Source organism: Physcomitrium patens, chromosome 18 (assembly GCF_059467195.1).
Source record: "Physcomitrium patens ecotype Gransden chromosome 18, ASM5946719v1, whole genome shotgun sequence".
In the NCBI taxonomy this organism is placed as follows: Eukaryota; Viridiplantae; Streptophyta; class Bryopsida; order Funariales; family Funariaceae; genus Physcomitrium; species Physcomitrium patens.
The window spans coordinates 12,042,658-12,060,652 of record NC_143427.1 but is presented as its reverse complement, the minus strand read 5'-3'; the positions used below and the strand labels follow the sequence as shown (position 1 = coordinate 12,060,652).

At 36.2% G+C, this 17,995-nt stretch overlaps 1 protein-coding gene across 5 annotated transcripts; it reads left to right on the top strand.

The window, feature by feature from the left end:
* The first annotated feature begins 216 nt into the window (after positions 1 to 216).
* LOC112295296 (uncharacterized) lies at positions 217 to 10,659 on the top strand. Of its 5 annotated transcripts, none has more exons than XR_002973615.3 (16): positions 217 to 386; positions 1,024 to 1,109; positions 1,602 to 2,382; positions 2,662 to 2,785; positions 3,006 to 3,288; positions 3,378 to 3,563; positions 4,074 to 4,250; positions 4,509 to 4,695; positions 5,001 to 5,389; positions 5,506 to 5,896; positions 6,194 to 8,657; positions 8,853 to 8,988; positions 9,169 to 9,403; positions 9,501 to 9,630; positions 9,747 to 9,939; positions 10,095 to 10,659. XR_002973615.3 is itself a non-coding variant. In XM_024546659.3 (16 exons), the coding sequence occupies exons 3-16, from the start codon at positions 1,638 to 1,640 to the stop codon at positions 10,405 to 10,407; spliced, it is 5,973 nt and encodes a 1,990-aa protein (XP_024402427.1). In that variant the 5' UTR covers positions 217 to 386; positions 1,024 to 1,109; positions 1,602 to 1,637; the 3' UTR covers positions 10,408 to 10,659. The 5 variants fall into 5 exon arrangements, 4 of the variants coding, with proteins under 4 accessions (XP_024402427.1, XP_024402428.1, XP_090100381.1 ...); XM_024546659.3 differs by having other exon boundaries at positions 8,833 to 8,988; XM_090244255.1 differs by having other exon boundaries at positions 246 to 386; positions 1,024 to 1,119; positions 8,833 to 8,988.
* Positions 10,660 to 17,995: the final 7,336 nt, after the last annotated feature.

Here is a 17,995-nt window from a genome sequence, read left to right as displayed (position 1 = left end):
CAGTAAAGCCACCCATGACCTGTTGAAGACTGGTCGAGCACGTGGGTAGAGAACCGGAAGCGGTTGTAACCACCGGGTTGTACAGATCCCGTCCTCAACCCTTACATCGAAAGGACTGGGACCACCGGGTCTTATGCATCCGGGCCTCATCCTAGAAACGGAAGGCGCTCGACATTGCTGCGGGAGCAGGAACTATTCTCCACCTTTCCTTTCGTCTGTCAATTGGAAATGGGCACGATTGTTGTTTTGTTTTTGTTTTTTCCAGCTGGTTCGCAATCGCAGTGCAGCGATCTCGCCTACAGCCGTTTAAGCGGTTGGCATGCGGCGTGGAGCGAGGGAGGCATCTTACTTGTAGTGGCCTTTCTGGAACGTTTTCGCGAGTCAAGGTGAGTTTGAACAGTGTTAGTCGTTGCTGGCAGTTGGAATTCCGGGGATGATTCAGCTATTTGCTAGAATTCGTAAATTTTTGGGAGCATGTGGCTGGAGTTTTGTACTGAGAACGACGGCAATGAAGATTAGTTTTGAGATAGGGGTGAAGTTATTAAGGTTCGGGTTTATGCCCTTATGACACTTGTGCTCTGAACTGGCGGACGAAATTTTTAGCTGCGTGGAGTGGATTGGTCTCGGTGTGCAGAATATTTGGATTGCTTAGTTAATTTGAAGATTGGCGCATGGTTTAGACGTGGATGTAATCCAATCGTGGTTTTAGAGTATTGTGTTACTTGTTTGGGCTTGGACTGTAACTCAGAGAATATGTCTATGTGATCAATTGATAGTTGTCCAAGGATAGAAATGGATAGGAGGCATTCGCTGTGTGATTCCCTTCAGTTTGGATAGGTCTAATTCTGTTATTGTTGTGTGTGTGTGTGTACAGTAGATGTATGAGATAGCGAGAACGCTGCAGATTCAGTTTTCAGTTATTAGATTTGGACTTAAACATATGAATCTGAAGCCTCTGTTCTGAAACCTAGTTCTGCTTACGTGCAATGGCTAACATACCAGTGGTCTGGTTACATGTTTCAGTCTGTTTGCATTTTGAGCTGTTTCCGAATCGTCTCAAGCTTTCTACTCTCTGCAGCATTAGAGAACCGAATTCGAGATCTTTGCATGTAAGCCAAAGTACAGACGTCCGCTCCTAATTTCTCTGGACATGGGTCAGGTGCATTATGTTAATGAATCTCATGGGATTGTAAATCGTACAAACATTCCCATGAATATTCTTAATTTTTTGCAACAGTAATCCATTGCTTTGGAACCACTAGTTAGTAAACCTTCATCGCTTCATAGGGTTTAGGTTTAGGGTCATGACCAGGTCTATGGTCCTCATCTTCAAATGATGCCTCGTCATGATCTTGATTTTGGTGAGGATATATAAAGTGAAGAAGTACGCCAAATATGTTGGTTCGATCTTTACACGATTGAGTTGGAAATGACCGTCAATGTGCATACTCATGGTGGCGTGAGTATGATAGTGCATGGATTTCTGGTTTTCACTTTTATGCTCTTTGAAGTGATTTTCATATCGCTGTTTGTTGCTGATTGAAATTCATTGCTCACAAGATATATGCTTATTTACGAACATCTTTGATATCTTTGAACAGAGCGGAGTTTGAGGTTGGAGAATTCTTTCCTGAATAATGGCGGGGTTGATAAAAGCATCCAGCATGATACAACCGGCATATTTGTCGCCGCACAGGAAGCGAAGAGAATCTTTCGCACTATTTCTCTGTAAAACTTGCACTTTAAAATGTGAAGTAGCCAGCCTAGGTTTGAATAGCATGGATAGGAATCGAAAAGGGAAATCATTAAGAATTTTACATAGTTGCTCAATTTTTACGACTCAGCTACGTCCGATGCCATTTGCAAGGGTAGAAGACTCGTCTATATCTTTGAATGTAGTAAGTACAGTTTCTCAGCTATCATCGAACTTAGAAGCGGTGCCTGCAGAATCTCTGGGTATATCAGCAGAGTCAACGGAGTCGACAGTTCCTCTTATAACGCACCCCTTACTGAATTTTCTGCTCGAGGCTTATTCGATCTCTCAGTCTCAAACCTTGCTGGCCGCAGTCATCCTAGCGGCCATCGTTGCTGTTGCGACTATCATAGTAAGATCTGACAATGAGAGTCACCTAGAACGTCTGGAGGATTCTTTGGTCATTGTGTCACACCCTTCTCAATTCCATCGTTGTGTGTCAATGCGTTGCCCTTCGATGTCATCACTTCGTTCCGCAAAGATTCTAGTACCTAAAAGAACATACATGAAGTATCAGAGGGTGTGCTTGCATGCGCCCGATGGGGGAGTAGTGGCAATTGATTGGCCGGTGGAGCTCGATTTCGATACATACGAGGACAACTTTGCCAATATTCTGCTGCTCGTTCCCGGTTAGTGACATGTAGCTTCAATTTTCTTTGAGCTCTCTTATTTCCCTTCTGTTTTTTATATCGAAATTTATAATTCTTCATTTTTTTAAAAAGAAAATTTCAATAAGAATGAGTGAAAAATCTGCAGTAAGGTAGCAGTATATGTCATGTTTTAAAATGTACTGTAATAATTGTTACACTGTATTTTTGTATGACGTTCATCTTTGTTAGCTATTGGCGTTTTGTATTGAGAAATGTCATAGTTTATCTGTGATCACTTATTGTCTGGAAGTTGTGCAGGAACGACGGAGGGAAGTGAAGATGAGGGAGTAAAGCAGTTTGTCAATGATGCCATGCACTATGGCTACTTTCCTGTGGTATTAAACCCACGAGGCTGTGCCAACTCTCCAGTGACGACTCCCAGGCACATTCTTTAACGCCTGTTCTCAGTTTTTATCTTTTGCCCTTGTTTTTCCTCTGTTTCCTTAGCACTAGGTTAATATGCCTTAAGCATTGCTTGCATTGTAATGGATTTGCGACAGACATTCATACCGCTCTCAAAGAGCAAGGCATGCCAAGTGTTAGACCTCTAATTCTCATTCTTTGCTGAAGGGAAAAATTTGACTGTTGGGTGGTTGGACTAGGGTGTTTTCAGGGGCAGACAGTGATGATGTTCGCTTGGTTGTTGAGCACATCGTTCGCCAGCGACCGGGGTCAACACTAATGGGTGTTGGCTGGGGCTGGGGTGCCAACATGTTGACTAAGTATCTGGGTGAAGAAGCAGGGTCCACTCCTTTAATGGCTGCTGTAGCCCTTTCCAATCCCTTCGATTTGCATCAGTCATCCATGCATTTAAGAATGACAAATAATGGACAATTCGATCGCATTATGGCTAAAGGCCTTGTGAGCATTCTTGAAGCGAATAAGGTACGAGTAGTTGGTTTTGACCTCTTACAGCTATGTATGTAGCAATTTAGAAGTTCACTGCTTGATACTCTGGGCTTTTTTGTGCGTAGGTGCTTTTTGTGGGACACAAGAAAGGTTTCGATTTGAGTACAGCTTTGGCGTCTACTTCAGTTCGCGAGTTCGATGCAACCATCTCAAGAGTGACTTACGGTTTTGATACTCTTGAAGAATTTTATTCTGCCGCTAGTTCTGCAAGATATGTCAACTCAGTGCAAGTCCCGCTTTTGTGTGTTCAGGCAAACACATAAACTTGTCTGCATCTATTGTGTCGGCACGTAAATTAGTTGGTCTGGCAAGGCTACTTTCATTTATGATGTAATCGTACCAGTAGAAAGTGAACCTCAAAATGTTCACATGGAGTATGAGTACTAATACGCTGGGGAGTAAGTACTTAGCCGTAATGATGAGGCCACTTTTGAACAGTTTCGCATGTATAGTGTTATATTGATTCATGATGATTATCAAGGTCATGCATACAAGTATCCAGACATATCATTGCTTAGCTTTGCACAGCTTTCCTAAGTTCTTGCCGATCGCAATAGTGCGCATGCACTTCGCGTATAGCTTGCAATTAAGACTAAGTCGACGTTACCCTATTACAATGTAGTTTGCTGCTTGTGAATATATTTTGGTTTGTTACTTTTATTTGCTGATACTTTGAGCTTACGAACCTTTTTGGGTTCCACTTCAAGGTTAATGTGGTTCTGAAGAGGTCTTACTTTGTTAATGTGTCTTACTTTGAGCAGGGAGAGGACTTTGCAATTCCAGCGACTTCCGTTCCTTACAGCATCCTTGAAGCAAATCCATTTACTACTGCCCTTGTGGCACAGATTCCCGCGAGTAACTCAACTTCTGCTAAGAGGGTTGTCAGAGAGCCCGGCAGTGCATCAGGACATGAATGGAGTCACACCGTTGCCTTTGAGGTGAGTTGGATTGATTATACATACCCACTCGGATTGGTTTCATTTATGACATACCCACACATCAGTAAGAAAAAAGAACTTTATATATATATATATATATATATATATGCGTGCTCTCCAATGCACACAGTTTCGGAAATGGAAAAATTAGGTAACATCTGATGGATCTGTTGACTGGAACCAGTTGAGCTATTATTGTCGTATGTCAAATTTTGTCAATCCCATCTTTACTTAGAAGTGATTTGGTTTGAACCGCAGTGGCTAGCAGCAGTGGAAGTCGCGTTGCTGAAGGGGCAGCATCCACTTCTTAATTTAGTTAATCCTTATGATCCAGAAAGTAATACAAATGCAAGAGAGCAGCCGCCTGTGCTGAATAACGTGCCAATTCAAGTCAAAGACATACTTCCAAGTCTCGAAAACTCTAAGGTGGATAATTCCGTTGAAGGTGAGGTTTCGGTTACTTAAATTTGCTGTTTAATTGCTGAAATGCGTCATTCAAGTATGTAAGAGAAATATGTATAATGATAACAGGTAAGTAAATCCTTCGATTACAATTTCCATAGCGCAGCTGGTTCTAAACGTGCGCATATCTCATTTTGGTCGCTGTTTTCGAGAATCTTCATCAGAACCTGGTAAAGTTGCACTGTTTAACAACGGCACTCAAAACCTGGACACGGTAGTTGGGTTCTGTGATGGTGGAATCTTTGCCTATCACACTCATTTTTGAGTGATTATTTGTTGTTTCTGCAGCTTTGAAAGGTGACGACACATCTATGGATGAAAAGGATGATACTTTCATGCAAGAAGAGAGGGATTTGTTGGCTACGAAAGCTGAGGAAGCTGAAGGAAATGAAATGATAGAAGGAACGGATGGTTCTAAAACTTCGGAGAAACGTGATCTGAGGGCAGAGAGCTCCTCCTCTGAAACAGAGCGCAACTCTTTAGAAACGAATGGTACCCTGCAAGACCCAGATAATAATTCTTCAGAGCTCCAAGAGAACCCTCCAGAAGAAGACGTGGTTGAAGAAGTGGCTGAAGAAGTCCCTGATGTCATTCAAATGAAAGCAGCAGCTGAGAGTGTTATGAATGTGTTGGATATCACGATGCCTGGCACTCTATCAGATGAACAAAAAGCTCAGGTCGGAAATTCTTGAACTCAGATCCCTCATCATACAATGACAACCATAAGCCTTAAAAGTAGAATAAACAGTGTGTCGGTGCATGCTAATACAAATCTCGGATATACCCGTTTCAGGTCTTGAAAGCTGTAGGAGAAGGAGAGAGCATTCTGACAGCATTGCAGGAGGCCGTTCCCGAGGAAGTGCGAGGAAGTATGGCTGCGGCAGTATCAGGGGCCGTGCAAGCAAGAGGAATTAGTTTCAATTTGGTTGGATTTGGCAAGAAAATACCTCCTCCAACTCTTCCTACTGGATTAATTGACAGTATCAAGGGAAAGTTATCTTCGGTTTCTGGTGGGAAGGAAGAATCTGTCACCAATCCTCCACATTTGTCTGGTGACAGTTTGACCTCTGGGGGTCTTGAGAATATTCAAAGTGCACCTCCTGCATCACGTGAAAATGAAGATGGCGTAACCCCATCAAATCCAGTGGCAAATCCTAGTGAAGTGCAGAAAGCTGATAAGCAAGGTGAGTATGAGATAGCATGTCCTTTGGTAATTGTATATTGCATTTTCTATATTTACTTGCCTAGAACTCTGTGACTTTTGTGTGCATGCTGTCCTGTTGAAAGGTTGAATGGCTTAGGTCACATAGGAATCACAACGCTTCGTGTTATGAAACAAGGATTTGTTTTTTAGCAGTATCAAAAATCCTATCCACCTAGTTATCTAAATATGCGTGTTTGCGGTGGACAAGAATCTTATTCTCAGTATACATGTGCTATGATTGAGGGAAGAGATTTAATACATGAGAATGGGAATATAGATGTAGGTAGTGAACATGTTAAGCAAGAGGACAAGAATCAGTCCGGTGGTCCAAACGATTCTGGAGAGAATTCAGCCAAGGATACACCGAAGGATACACCGAAGGATGCACCGAAGGACACGCTGAAAGATCCAGCAAAGGATGCATCAAAGGATGCGCCGCAGGATTCAAAAGAGCCTAACTCGGAAGAACTCAAAGACAACACGGAAAGCAAGCCATTTGAAGGGAAGCGCGAATCTACTGGTGATAAACCAGAAGAAATCGAACAAACCGGAGACAGAAACCAGGATGTAGCGGAAGACGCTCCAGTTGGGGAGGCCGCTCGGAAAGAAGATAAGAAGGCAGAAGATACAGCACCTACTACTGGCAGCATGAATGCAAAAGAAGAGAAAAAACCTGTGGAGGAAACTACTCCTGAGTCTCCGGCTGCTGCCACCCCAACTCCACCTGCTCCAACCTCTGAGAATAGCGCTCCGCCTCCTCCTCCTGCTCCTACTTCTGAAACTAGCGCCCCATCTGTGCCCCCTATTTCTCCCTTGGACATGCGATTAGCATTTCAAGCCCTTACAGGATTTGATGATTCAACACAAATGGCCGTGACTAATGTTTTCGGTGTCGTCGAGAGCATGCTGGAGAAACTGGATCAGGAGCAGAAAGAAGCTGCAGAGGATGATGCAGCCAATATAAAGGAAGGTTCCGATGACCAAGACAGTAGCAAAGAATATGTTAAAGAGGAAGGGAGTAGTAAGATTAGTAACAACAATGAGAGAAGCAAGGAAGACGACAGTAAGGAAAACGGTGACGCAGGGAATGGGAAAGGTGAAGTCGACAGTAAGGAAAACTGTGGTACAGGGAATGGGAAGGAAGAAGTCGACAGCAAGGTCGCGGGTAGTTCACCTCTTTCTAAGCATATTGAGAAAGATGGAGCAACGAAGGCAGCAGCAGCAGCAGCTGCAGACAAAGACTCTAAGAAGATTATTTATGGCGGAGAAAATGGTTGCAACACTCGCCGAACTGATGAGATCATAGAGAAAGGAACTGCTGCAGACGTAGGTGTCAAGAATCAAGGGGAGGTCAATGAAGTAAGGGAGACCACAAACGTACCTGAGAAATCCAATCAAGTGATGGACATCAAGGAGAGCGCAATGAAACTGCTTTCTACCAAATTGCTGAATGGAGATTCCGTTCAAAAGCCACAGTCTAAAGTTTTGCTGATCCAAAAAGAAGGGAATTTCACTACTGTAGAGCGTCCGTTGAATGGTCGAACTCTTGAATCATCAACTGATGACTCACTCCCAAGTGTGAATGGTGTAGCCTCCAAACCCAAAGGCTTTTCCGTAGGACAGGAAGCTTTTGAAACTCAACAAAGAAAGTTGATGCAAGTAGAAGATTCTACTAAGCCAGTTATTAGTGGCATGACCATAGAGCAGTTGTCACAGGAAATCGACCAGGAAATCGGTAATGAAGACAACAGTTCTGGAGAAGATACAGTGCACGATGACGGGACCATCGAGGCAGAGGTGACGGGAATCAATGAAATGAAGGCTTCAAACCCAATTGAAGATATGTTGAAGGATGCTCTAAAGTTGGAATTACTGAGAAGGTTGGGAGTTGCAGGAATGGAATCTCTGGGAATCGATTTAGAGCAAGAGGTTGGCAAGGTAGCTAATTCAGTAGCTGTTGCAGTTCAAAGGTGGAAAAAGGGATCCAGTGCTGGTGGGTTAGATGCTGGAAAATCAGGAATTTTATCATCTGATACGGTAATTAGTGCTCTTGGCACCGTCATGGGAGGCACCCGCATTTTGGGCGGATTGGTTCCTATTGGAGTGCTAACGGGTGTTATTTTGGCTTCCCTAGGTGCAGTGTATTTAATCGTCACTGATAAGGACCAGGATAAAGAAGAGGATAATAAGAAAGTTGGTGGTGAAGGAGAAGAAGAAATAGCCAAAGAACCCGAAGAAGACCCATGTGCTAGTGATGCTGAATCTAACAACTCTTCATGGCATAAAGTAAAAGAATCTGCTGTGGATGTTCCAGTTCTAAGTATAAACCGCCGCAGTGAAAGCCCGATAAGTGGATTTTCTGAGTTGGAAGATCCTGAAGTGGAGGCAGCGGAAGCTGTAGATGGTGGTACATCCGATGAGGATGATCAATCTTCGGAATTGGAAGAATCATGTGATGTTGAGGAAGATAAAGCAGAAGGCAATAAGCGAAGCAAAGTTATGAATATGATGGCTGCAGCTGTCACCGGTGGCGCCACACTTGCCGGAATGAATATGTCGAACAAGGATGATCCAGGAGTGCAAAAAGATGGTCAACCCATTGAGGGTGTTAATAAGGATATGGAAAAGGAGCGTGTTAGAGCAGGTATCATTTCCAGCATCCATCCTTTGGCTGAGAAGGCATTATCAGTAGCAGCGCCAGTGGTTCCTCACAAGGAGGATGGGGAGATAGATCATGAGAGGTACGTGAGTAAAAATTGGGATTTACATTTATTCTATTGAACAAACTGGTAACTAGTTAGTGTGTATGCCATACATAGGAACACTTTTATATGGCGCCTACACAAGATTTTCCCCCAGGATGAAGATGGACTTATTTTAGTACCTTGAAACCTGTGGAAAATAATTTTCATGCAGGTTGGTGGCAATGTTAGCAGAACTTGGGCAGAGGGGTGGCTTCCTTCGACTTATTGGTAAAGTAGCGCTTCTATGGGGTGGTCTGCGGGGTGCTATGAGCCTTACTGATCGTCTTCTAGTCTTTTTACAAGTGAATCAACGTCCACTACATCTGAGGTGCTCCTAATCCTTTGCTCTACTCATTGCAAGACTTGCCTTCACTAGAAACAACAATTTGTCTTTACGCACAGAATGAGAGAAGCTAAGTTTGCGATATATTCAAGGAGCCAAGTTTTGTCAATTTTTATTTCTTGAATTGGTGTTGACGAGTTGCTTCTTGTGTCCCTTGTATAACAGGCTTGTTGGATTTGCTGCAATGGTTGTATTGTTGTGGTCTCCTGTATTGATACCCGTCTTGCCCTCATTGTTGCAACAATGGGCTACCAAAGCACCAGGCGGGGTCGCCGATGCTGCATCTGTGGTTGGTTTGTATGGGGCTATTCTCATTCTCGTTACAATCTGGGGGAAGCGAGTTCGTGGCTACAATAAGCCTCTTCTACGTTATGGTCTTCGTTTCTGGTCTAAGCGAAAGGTACATTCTTCAAGTTGCTTTTAAGATGTCATAATAGCGCTTGCACAACACTTTATTCTGTTATACCCAACTAACAGTTTGTTTATCCGCTGTCTAGGCTAAAGATTTAGGCTTGGGCTTAGCCTTGGGTGGTGGATTGGTCACATTCTTGTACAGCTCAAATTTCATCTTGGGCTACGTACAATTCAATTGGAATGTGCTGTTTGCTACAAATCCCAAACTTCCTGGTAAAAGTTACTGTAAACCTTCTTGTTCTGGCTACTACCCTCAATTTGTCTCAAGTAAGAATTTTTTGCTTCTGTTTGTATCCTGAAAAAGTATCTGGGGCCTTTGTGACAAGTAGGTACTGCAGGAGTCGCATTGTTTACATTCATCAAAATTAGTAAGCTTTTGGGACAAGCAGTCGGAGTTGGACTGGCGGTGGCGCTTGTAGAGGAAGTTCTTTTCAGAGCGTGGTTGCAAGAAGAGATTGCGGTTGATTTGGGGTTTCACAAAGCTGTGTTTTTATCCGCTGTTGCATTTGCACTAGTGCACTGGTGGGTGAAATTTTCATGCATTGGAAAATTTTCGTTTCTTATCATTATTTCTCTCTCTCACACACACATCATATATATATATATATTCGCTAATTACAAAATCGGTTTTGAACATGTTAGAGATACTGAGATGATTTTACATGTTGGCTGTGCAGGTCACCGCCGGCAATGCCAGGCCTTTGGTTTCTATCGGTGGCCTTAGCAGGTGCACGGGCGAAGATGAACCGCAACTTGGCATTTCCTATAGGACTCCACGCGGGCCTTGTATCAATCAACTATGTGTTAACTGTTGGAGGGATAGTGCAATATATGCACAATGCGCCCACCTGGTTCACAGGTGCACATGTTAGAAACCCGTTAGCTGGGGCCCTTGGCACAGCCATCATGGCCATGCTGGCGGTGATCATGTACCCACGCACTACTACTCATCCATTTATGCCCTCCCAGGAAGCTGAGCCCGCGGTGTAGTTCTTGTAACAATAGAGAAAGAGTTCTTACTAAAAAAATGTTCATATGATTTGTTCACCTCAGCTTCTTTGGTTTGGGAAGGATTTAAATGTAGCTTCTTGTTTTCGTCTAGTGAGTACAGTGTGTGTGTGCGAATGCCAGGCTTTGTTCATCGTTAACATTCATTAGTGAAGTTGCAACTGATGTTCTGCCAATCGAAGTGCTCAGAAATTTGTTATTGATCAGGTTAAAACTGCTCAACTTTCAGGGTAATATTTGTTCTACATTAAAAACAATAGCCTTGTGTTTGTTGTGGCAGACCAGTTGTATTTTCTTGAGTACTAATCAATTTGTCTTTATACTTATGACAGAAGGTGAGAGGTGATAACTTTTAAATTCTTTGATTGGTAGAAATTCAAAAATTAAGTTAGTTTTATATTTAGGAAACTTAGCCCAAAAGTTATAAAAGAAAAAGAAAATCAATATAATTTTTTCTTATGTGACATGAATAGTCTGTTTCCTGAAATTTGTTGATCTAATTCAAGAGCTGGTTTTTACTAAAATTTAAAAAGTTGTGTAAGAAATTGCTTAAGATAACTATTAAAAGGATACAAACTCAAATTTTAATTGTTATTTGAAGTAATTTCTTACTCAATTGGAATTCGAATTTTCATCTTTTTAATGGTTGATTTTTTAGTGGTTAATTTTTATTTATTGTTATAATTATTATTTTTGCCATAATTGTTAGAATCCAGATACGAACTAATATACTAATACTTATAATAATAAATATTTTTGGTTCATCTTATGGCATCTTTTTCTTCTATAAAGTGTCCAAATGCCAAGTACTTCAAAAGACAGTTTCTTTATTTTTATTTTTATTTTTAATACTAGCAGAAGTAATTTGTAAGACTTTTGTACCATGTTTTTTTAAAGTAGGCTTCTGAGCATAAAGGCCCCTTTAGTGCATACAACTAATTTTTCTAAAAATATAATTTGTTTGTTAGTAAGATTGAATATAAAATTTAATTTGTTTGTTAGTAAGATTGAATATAAAATTTAATTTGTTTGTTAGTGAGATTGAACTACTCAATTGATATAAAAATTTTCTTACACATTTATAAAAAGCACACTAAACAACTAACAAATTTTCACATATAAGTATATTGCAACAATCACAAAATCATCAAATTTATAAACTTCTTTTTATTTCATAAAATCCAAACTATAGAATACATCTCTCACTTTGAAAAGCTCTCAAAACCTCATTATACCTTCAAATCACATGAAATCAACTTTCAAAAATCTTGTCACAAGTTTTCTTCCAAATCCCATTTTTCAATTGAGCTAAAAACTCTAGAGTCATTGTAGGTATATGGTTTTGTTCCTTAAGATCTAATTTTGACCTTGATTCATAATTGGTCCTCTTCAGATATCAATTCTTAGTAATTTAAGGTAATTTTTTTAAAAGCCATTTTAAACTTCTTTCTAAAGATGCCTATATTAATTACATATCTTATTTATTTTAATTTGGCTCATTTATGTTCCTATAAAGTAAATATAAGTTTCTTCTATAAGAAGGTAATATTAGCTCTTATTAATTTTACTACCTCTTTGTCTATTATCTATATTTTTAAGATAATTTGTTATTTATTTATTTATTTTTTAATTTAAGCTCTTCTATAATAAAAAAATTCCCTCTCTGCTTTCTCCTAATGGCTGTATTACTATACAACATTGGAGTAGGTTCAAGTTGTTGCTCGAGCTCTCCTTCTCCATCTTATATATTTAATCAATTTTTGTCCTCTACGATCATCAGCACTTCATCTTCTTCTTGATGTCATTGTTTTCTTTTCTCTTATGACAAATTCTTCACCTCACCGTTCTGCCACAACTTCTATGATTGCCAAAATTATTTTATATATATATATATATATATATTATGTATCCCACCCAAAAATAAAGGAATTATATGCCAAGCTTTACAAATAAATTCTTATCTATTTGAAGCCTAGCAAATCAAAACAATATTTTTATCTTCTATCTTTGCTAATTTTTTCAAGTTTGTTCTTTTGGATATATTTTTGCTAGATAATAGATAGGAAAAGTGAGAATCTTATTAATCCATTCATGTGTGCCACTAATTAGATGACAAGACATTTGGCTACCTTATAAGAATCATAATTACTTATATTGTTTATTTATGCTTGGTCATTTTTTTTTTTTTTTTTATTTTGAAATTTAGAATATTAAACAAAAATCATATTATATCAATATCCATAGAGACCATTGCAATGCTTTGCATAGATTGGATGTATGATAAGAAAGATTGTGTATTATTTGTAATGCTTTATATAGATTGGTAGTAGCTTGATTTGTGATATGAGTGGATATTCTTTCTTATAAATCGGCAAGTTGTTGATGAACTACACAATCATGTGATAGATTGTATCAAAAACTAGTATTATTCTACTAAGGCTATAATGGTAAGATTATCCTTTATTCAAGCTTGCCAAATAAAAAATGTATATAATAATTGATCAAAAAAAGGACTAATTGGTTCTAAAGTAATGAGCCATGTAACCACCACAATCTTGATAGTTGCTAAAATCAGCAATAAATGAGCCTCTTCAGAAAACTTGTGTGAAGTTTTGAAGAATCAAAAGTTGGTCTTGACATACCAAATAATATATCAAAGTCGTACTTGTCAAGGGCATACTTCTTTGAATGATCAATTTATTATTTATTCTTGAGATGAAAATTTGTTTGAGCTTGTGATGATGGATGAATATTCAATAGAGAGTATACTATAGTACTTATGCTTTGCAAATATATGATTGCTTGGATAGTGAAAGTAAATCTGTTTGCTTTGGTATTTCTTTTCCTTAATCCTCAACTTGACAAAAACATTGGAAATTTTAAGATGCCATGGTCAAAAAAATAGATTCTCAAGAAATCAAAAATAAAATAAAATAAAATAAAATAAAATTCAGTAGTATTAAATACTTAGATTTATCTTGTCCATACTTGTTTTAAGTCGATTGTTTATTATCTAGAAAAAGAGGCAAGGTGGAGGTTGAATTCTACCTCAATGTTTTAAGTCTATTTCATTGTTGGCATGCAAGAGTCTACCTTCATTACAAGAACAACTTGGATAGATTTCCAACAACCTATGGGATTAAGGCAAAGTCTTCTAGGTTTAATCTCAAGAGCCAATGTTTTTTCCAAAGTTACAAATCTATTTTGCTAACTTCTCTTACCAACATTTTTCTATTAACCCGAGGTTGTTTACCTTGGAGATTTAATGTGATTATAAGTACAATTGAGTATAATAAAAAATTATACTTTTTGATTTTCAAGGGCCATTGAGAGTACACCTAACACTACAAGATTTAGACAACTTGGACATGCTTTATAATTTGAATAAGAAGATCTTTTAAGTTATTCTATATAATTTATAAAATTTGTGATTTTATTATTGATGGCGATGATTTATATCTACTAATCATGACTTTATAAACATTAGTTGCTTCATCTAGTCAATTAAGTTCTTTTAGGATTAATTTTCTAGTAATAAAAGCATGTACTTGCTTTAAGCATATTTAGAAGATTTCCATTTTATGAAACTTGAAATGATTCTTGACAAAATTCTTAAAAAATATACAAAGAGTATGTAATATTTTGTTATAAAAAATTATCTTTAACTTCTAGGAAAATTTTGAGACTAGTTTATGGAAATCTTTGCAATAATATATTTTCCTTCAATAAAAAAAAATGAAAAAAAACTTACTTAAAATATACTTAATATTGATAGAGTAATTTCTATGCATGGGTTCATACCTTATTTAATTTTTAAGTTGCCTTCATTTGAAAGCAAGAGATATATTTCTTGATTTTGGTATTGTCTATGTTCTTTTACACAATACTCTATATGGCTGGTGATAACCAATTGGAACAATGTGCTATACCATGGGACAAAGATAAAGAGTGTGTTGCAAGAACCATACTTAATAGGAATTTTTTGAACATGAATCATATTTCAAAATGACCAATCAACTTATTATGGGTATTATTTTGAGTAGTAGTAATGGATTAATAAAAGCCATTTGTTATGATGCAATCAAAAACCATTATGAAACATCTATTATCAAGTCCAATCAAACAAGATATACTATGAAGTATTACAATAATACTTGCAAATAGAAACTACATGCATCACCATTTCAATTGATAAATACAAGCAAATTTGTCATTTGGATATTTATCTTTGAATATACATATATTGGTGTTGAAGACTTGATCAACCAACATGCTATTGCTAATTGAGTAGCAAGCAACATAATGAATAAGTTGAACAGTATACTATGATATAGAATTGTAGATATCTAAAAAGATATTCAATGTGATAAAGGCACTACAATATTTTACCTGATGGCATGGCGTAGAAGAAAAAGAAACTATTTTTGTACTAATTAGATATCTATAATTATCTATAATTTTATTTATTTATTTATTTTATTCAATTAAATAATCAAAAATATTTTAAGATTCTAATGTAAAATTCTATTAAATATTTTATAGATTTTATATTAAAGAAGGTAGGAAGAAGGAATAAGAGTAAGTTTCAAAAAGAAGCTATCTTATCATGATTAATTTGGCAAAAAATAATGATAATTGAATAGAAAGGAAAAAAAATCTGTTACTTCTACAAATTGTTCTTTTTTTATGCATTGAATATTAGAAATAACTTTATATTGATTTTAAAAAATATTCTTAAACAAAGCATATAAAGATTTAGATAATATTATTAATATATATATTAGGTACAAATTTGGGATGTCTAGAGCCTTTCAAAGAATTCAATTAGTAACAAGGAATTTTGCTTCTAAATTATTCTTTAGATTCAATTATTTTTGTAAAATTTAAATTCTTTTTTATGAATTTTATTTATAAATTATATAAATTTAATATAATGTCTTTATTATTAAAGATGTGGTTGAAAAGACTCACACATCATAAAAATAATGTAAAAGAATTTAGTAGAATATAAAAAATTAATGTGGAAAGATAATCATGACAAGATAGATAAATAATTTGATAATAATGGTACTTTAATTTGAGGTTGGAATAAATTATAAATGGTTAAAAGCATGTTGAGTTAGAGAATAAAAACAAAAATTTATGAAAAGTCTAGAATTCTTTCAAATTGCATAATTGTACATGAAGATATAGAAAATTTAATATCATGTCATTTTACATGGTTATCTTAGTATAAAGTTTTAATTCACTTTCTTGTTTTTTTGTATAGTCTTATGCATAGAATGTAATAACATAAGATATATTTTAACTTCCAATAATATTAATCTAAAATATTATATATACTTCATTATACATACATACACACACACACACACACACACACATATAGATATATATATATATATATATATATATATATATATATAAAACTGCTAAAACATATTTGAAAGAGTTTCAAACAATGATTTATACATAATGTATTGTTAAGATTTGTTCAATGCTGAAAAACATAATAACATACAATATTTGAAATTTGCACTTCTACATATAAATAATTTGCTAGAGAATAAAGAAAGATGTCAAAATATTATTGTAGAGCTATTCTTATTGTTATTAAGTAATTGTACATATTCTACTACCTATTGTCTAATTAGTGGATTTAAAAAAATTATTTACAAGCTATGTCAATGTGCTCAACAAAGAAGACTTGAATATGAGAAGAAATACTATCACTTGCACAGTCAATTGTGAGGTTTAAAAAAAATTGTGTAAACATTTTGTAAGAAAAAAAAGAGGTTAAATGTGAGCCAAGATACTCCTGATACTTATAAGAGTGCTGCAATGAGGTGGCAACAGAGAGACAAGGAGAACCACCTTCTTCATCCTAAAGTTCACATTGTATAGAGGTACCATGTAGAGTGAGGAAAATTAGAACCCAAAGATGAATCCCAAATGCTTCTAAAAAGAATTTGGCAATCCATCTTCCTTAAGGTCTAAAATTGTAGTTTAAATTAAATTTAAAAATATCAAAATTCACCTACAAAGTGACTAATTTCACTAGGAGATGACTTCTAAATATTGGCAACAAAAGATTGTGCCACAATGTAGAGTTTTGACGTGGCATAGAACCACGATGTAATTGGATTTTAGATTGGATTCCAAATTAGTTCTGTTTTGTTTTAGAACAATGTAAGAATTTGGTGGTGCAATTATAGAATTATTTTAAGATTGTTTTTAAAACAAGTAATGTTATTTTATTGGATTTTTTTAGAAGTAAAAAAGATCTCAAAGTGAAGAAATATTATTTATGACATCAGAGCTTATAAAATTGGAATTGAGAGTGAAGACTTGAAGGAAAATTTTGACAAGAAATTTTGGCTAAGACAAGAAGAATTATTCAAGATGGTGAAAAAAACTATAAGACCAAATTTCTAATGATTAAAAAAAAAAAAAAAAAAAAAAAAACCTTGAGACCAATGTACAAAAGATGCAAGTGAGTTAAGAGATGAAACCAAAAAGAAGATTGGTGAAAAAAACCCCTTGCTTAAAGAAGAGCCTTCTCTTACTCTAGAAATAGATAATAAAGAGGAGGCCTAAAAAGAGTAAGAAGAATACGTAGAGAATTTATAAGAACCTCTAGATTCTCAAAATGAAAAAAAAAAAAAAAAGTAAAAGAGAGAGTAGAAATCCAAAGTCTCAAAAGAAAACTACTTCTAAAACTTCTAGGCACTCAATATAAGGATCAAGAGTGGAAAAAAAAATATTGTGTCTTTTGATTAAGTTGAAAAATTATAAAGAAGCTTATGGAAGAAAAAGAAAAAGAAAGTTTGAGAAGAAGTTGGAAGTGAACTAACTTCTAATAGACTCTTTGATGAAGGAGAATGTAAAGAAAGAAGCTTTTATTTAAAGGCCAAAAGAACAAATCAAACTCTCATAGAGCCAAAATATAATGACTTAAGAAGTGGAGGGACATAGAGCATAAAAAACCACAAGGAAGTTGAGCATTGGTATTTGGCCGATGACATTGAAAGTGATATGAATAAAGAGAAAAAAATTCACTCCTCAAGTAAATTAGAAAATTCCAAAATCAACTTGCTTATAATCAATTGGATTATTTATTTATTTATTTATTTATTTTTTTCTTATAATGGATTGAGTGTAGCAACAAGAATAAGGTATTAGAAGAAAGAAATAATTTCAACCAACATCAATGATGCGTTTGCTTTGGCTTCTCAATTAGAGTTGAAAGAATAAGGATTTGGCTATAGTGAGTAAAGCACTATAACTAAAACTTGGAAATCAAAAAATAATTTCCAAGGAGGAGCTAAGCCCTTCCATAGCAATAAATAGCTCTCATTTCCAAAAAGAAGGTTTAAAGAAAGTAATCCTCAATCTTCTAAGCCCAAGACTAAAAAAAGTCAAGGAAATAATACTAAAAAAGTAAAGACAAGTTCACCTAATGAGACTTATTTTAAGTATCAATAAAAGAAATACTATGCTAATGATTGCAAGAATGAAGAAGCATCTAAAAAATTAATTAAAAACTTTAATACTTCTTTGTTAGTTAAGA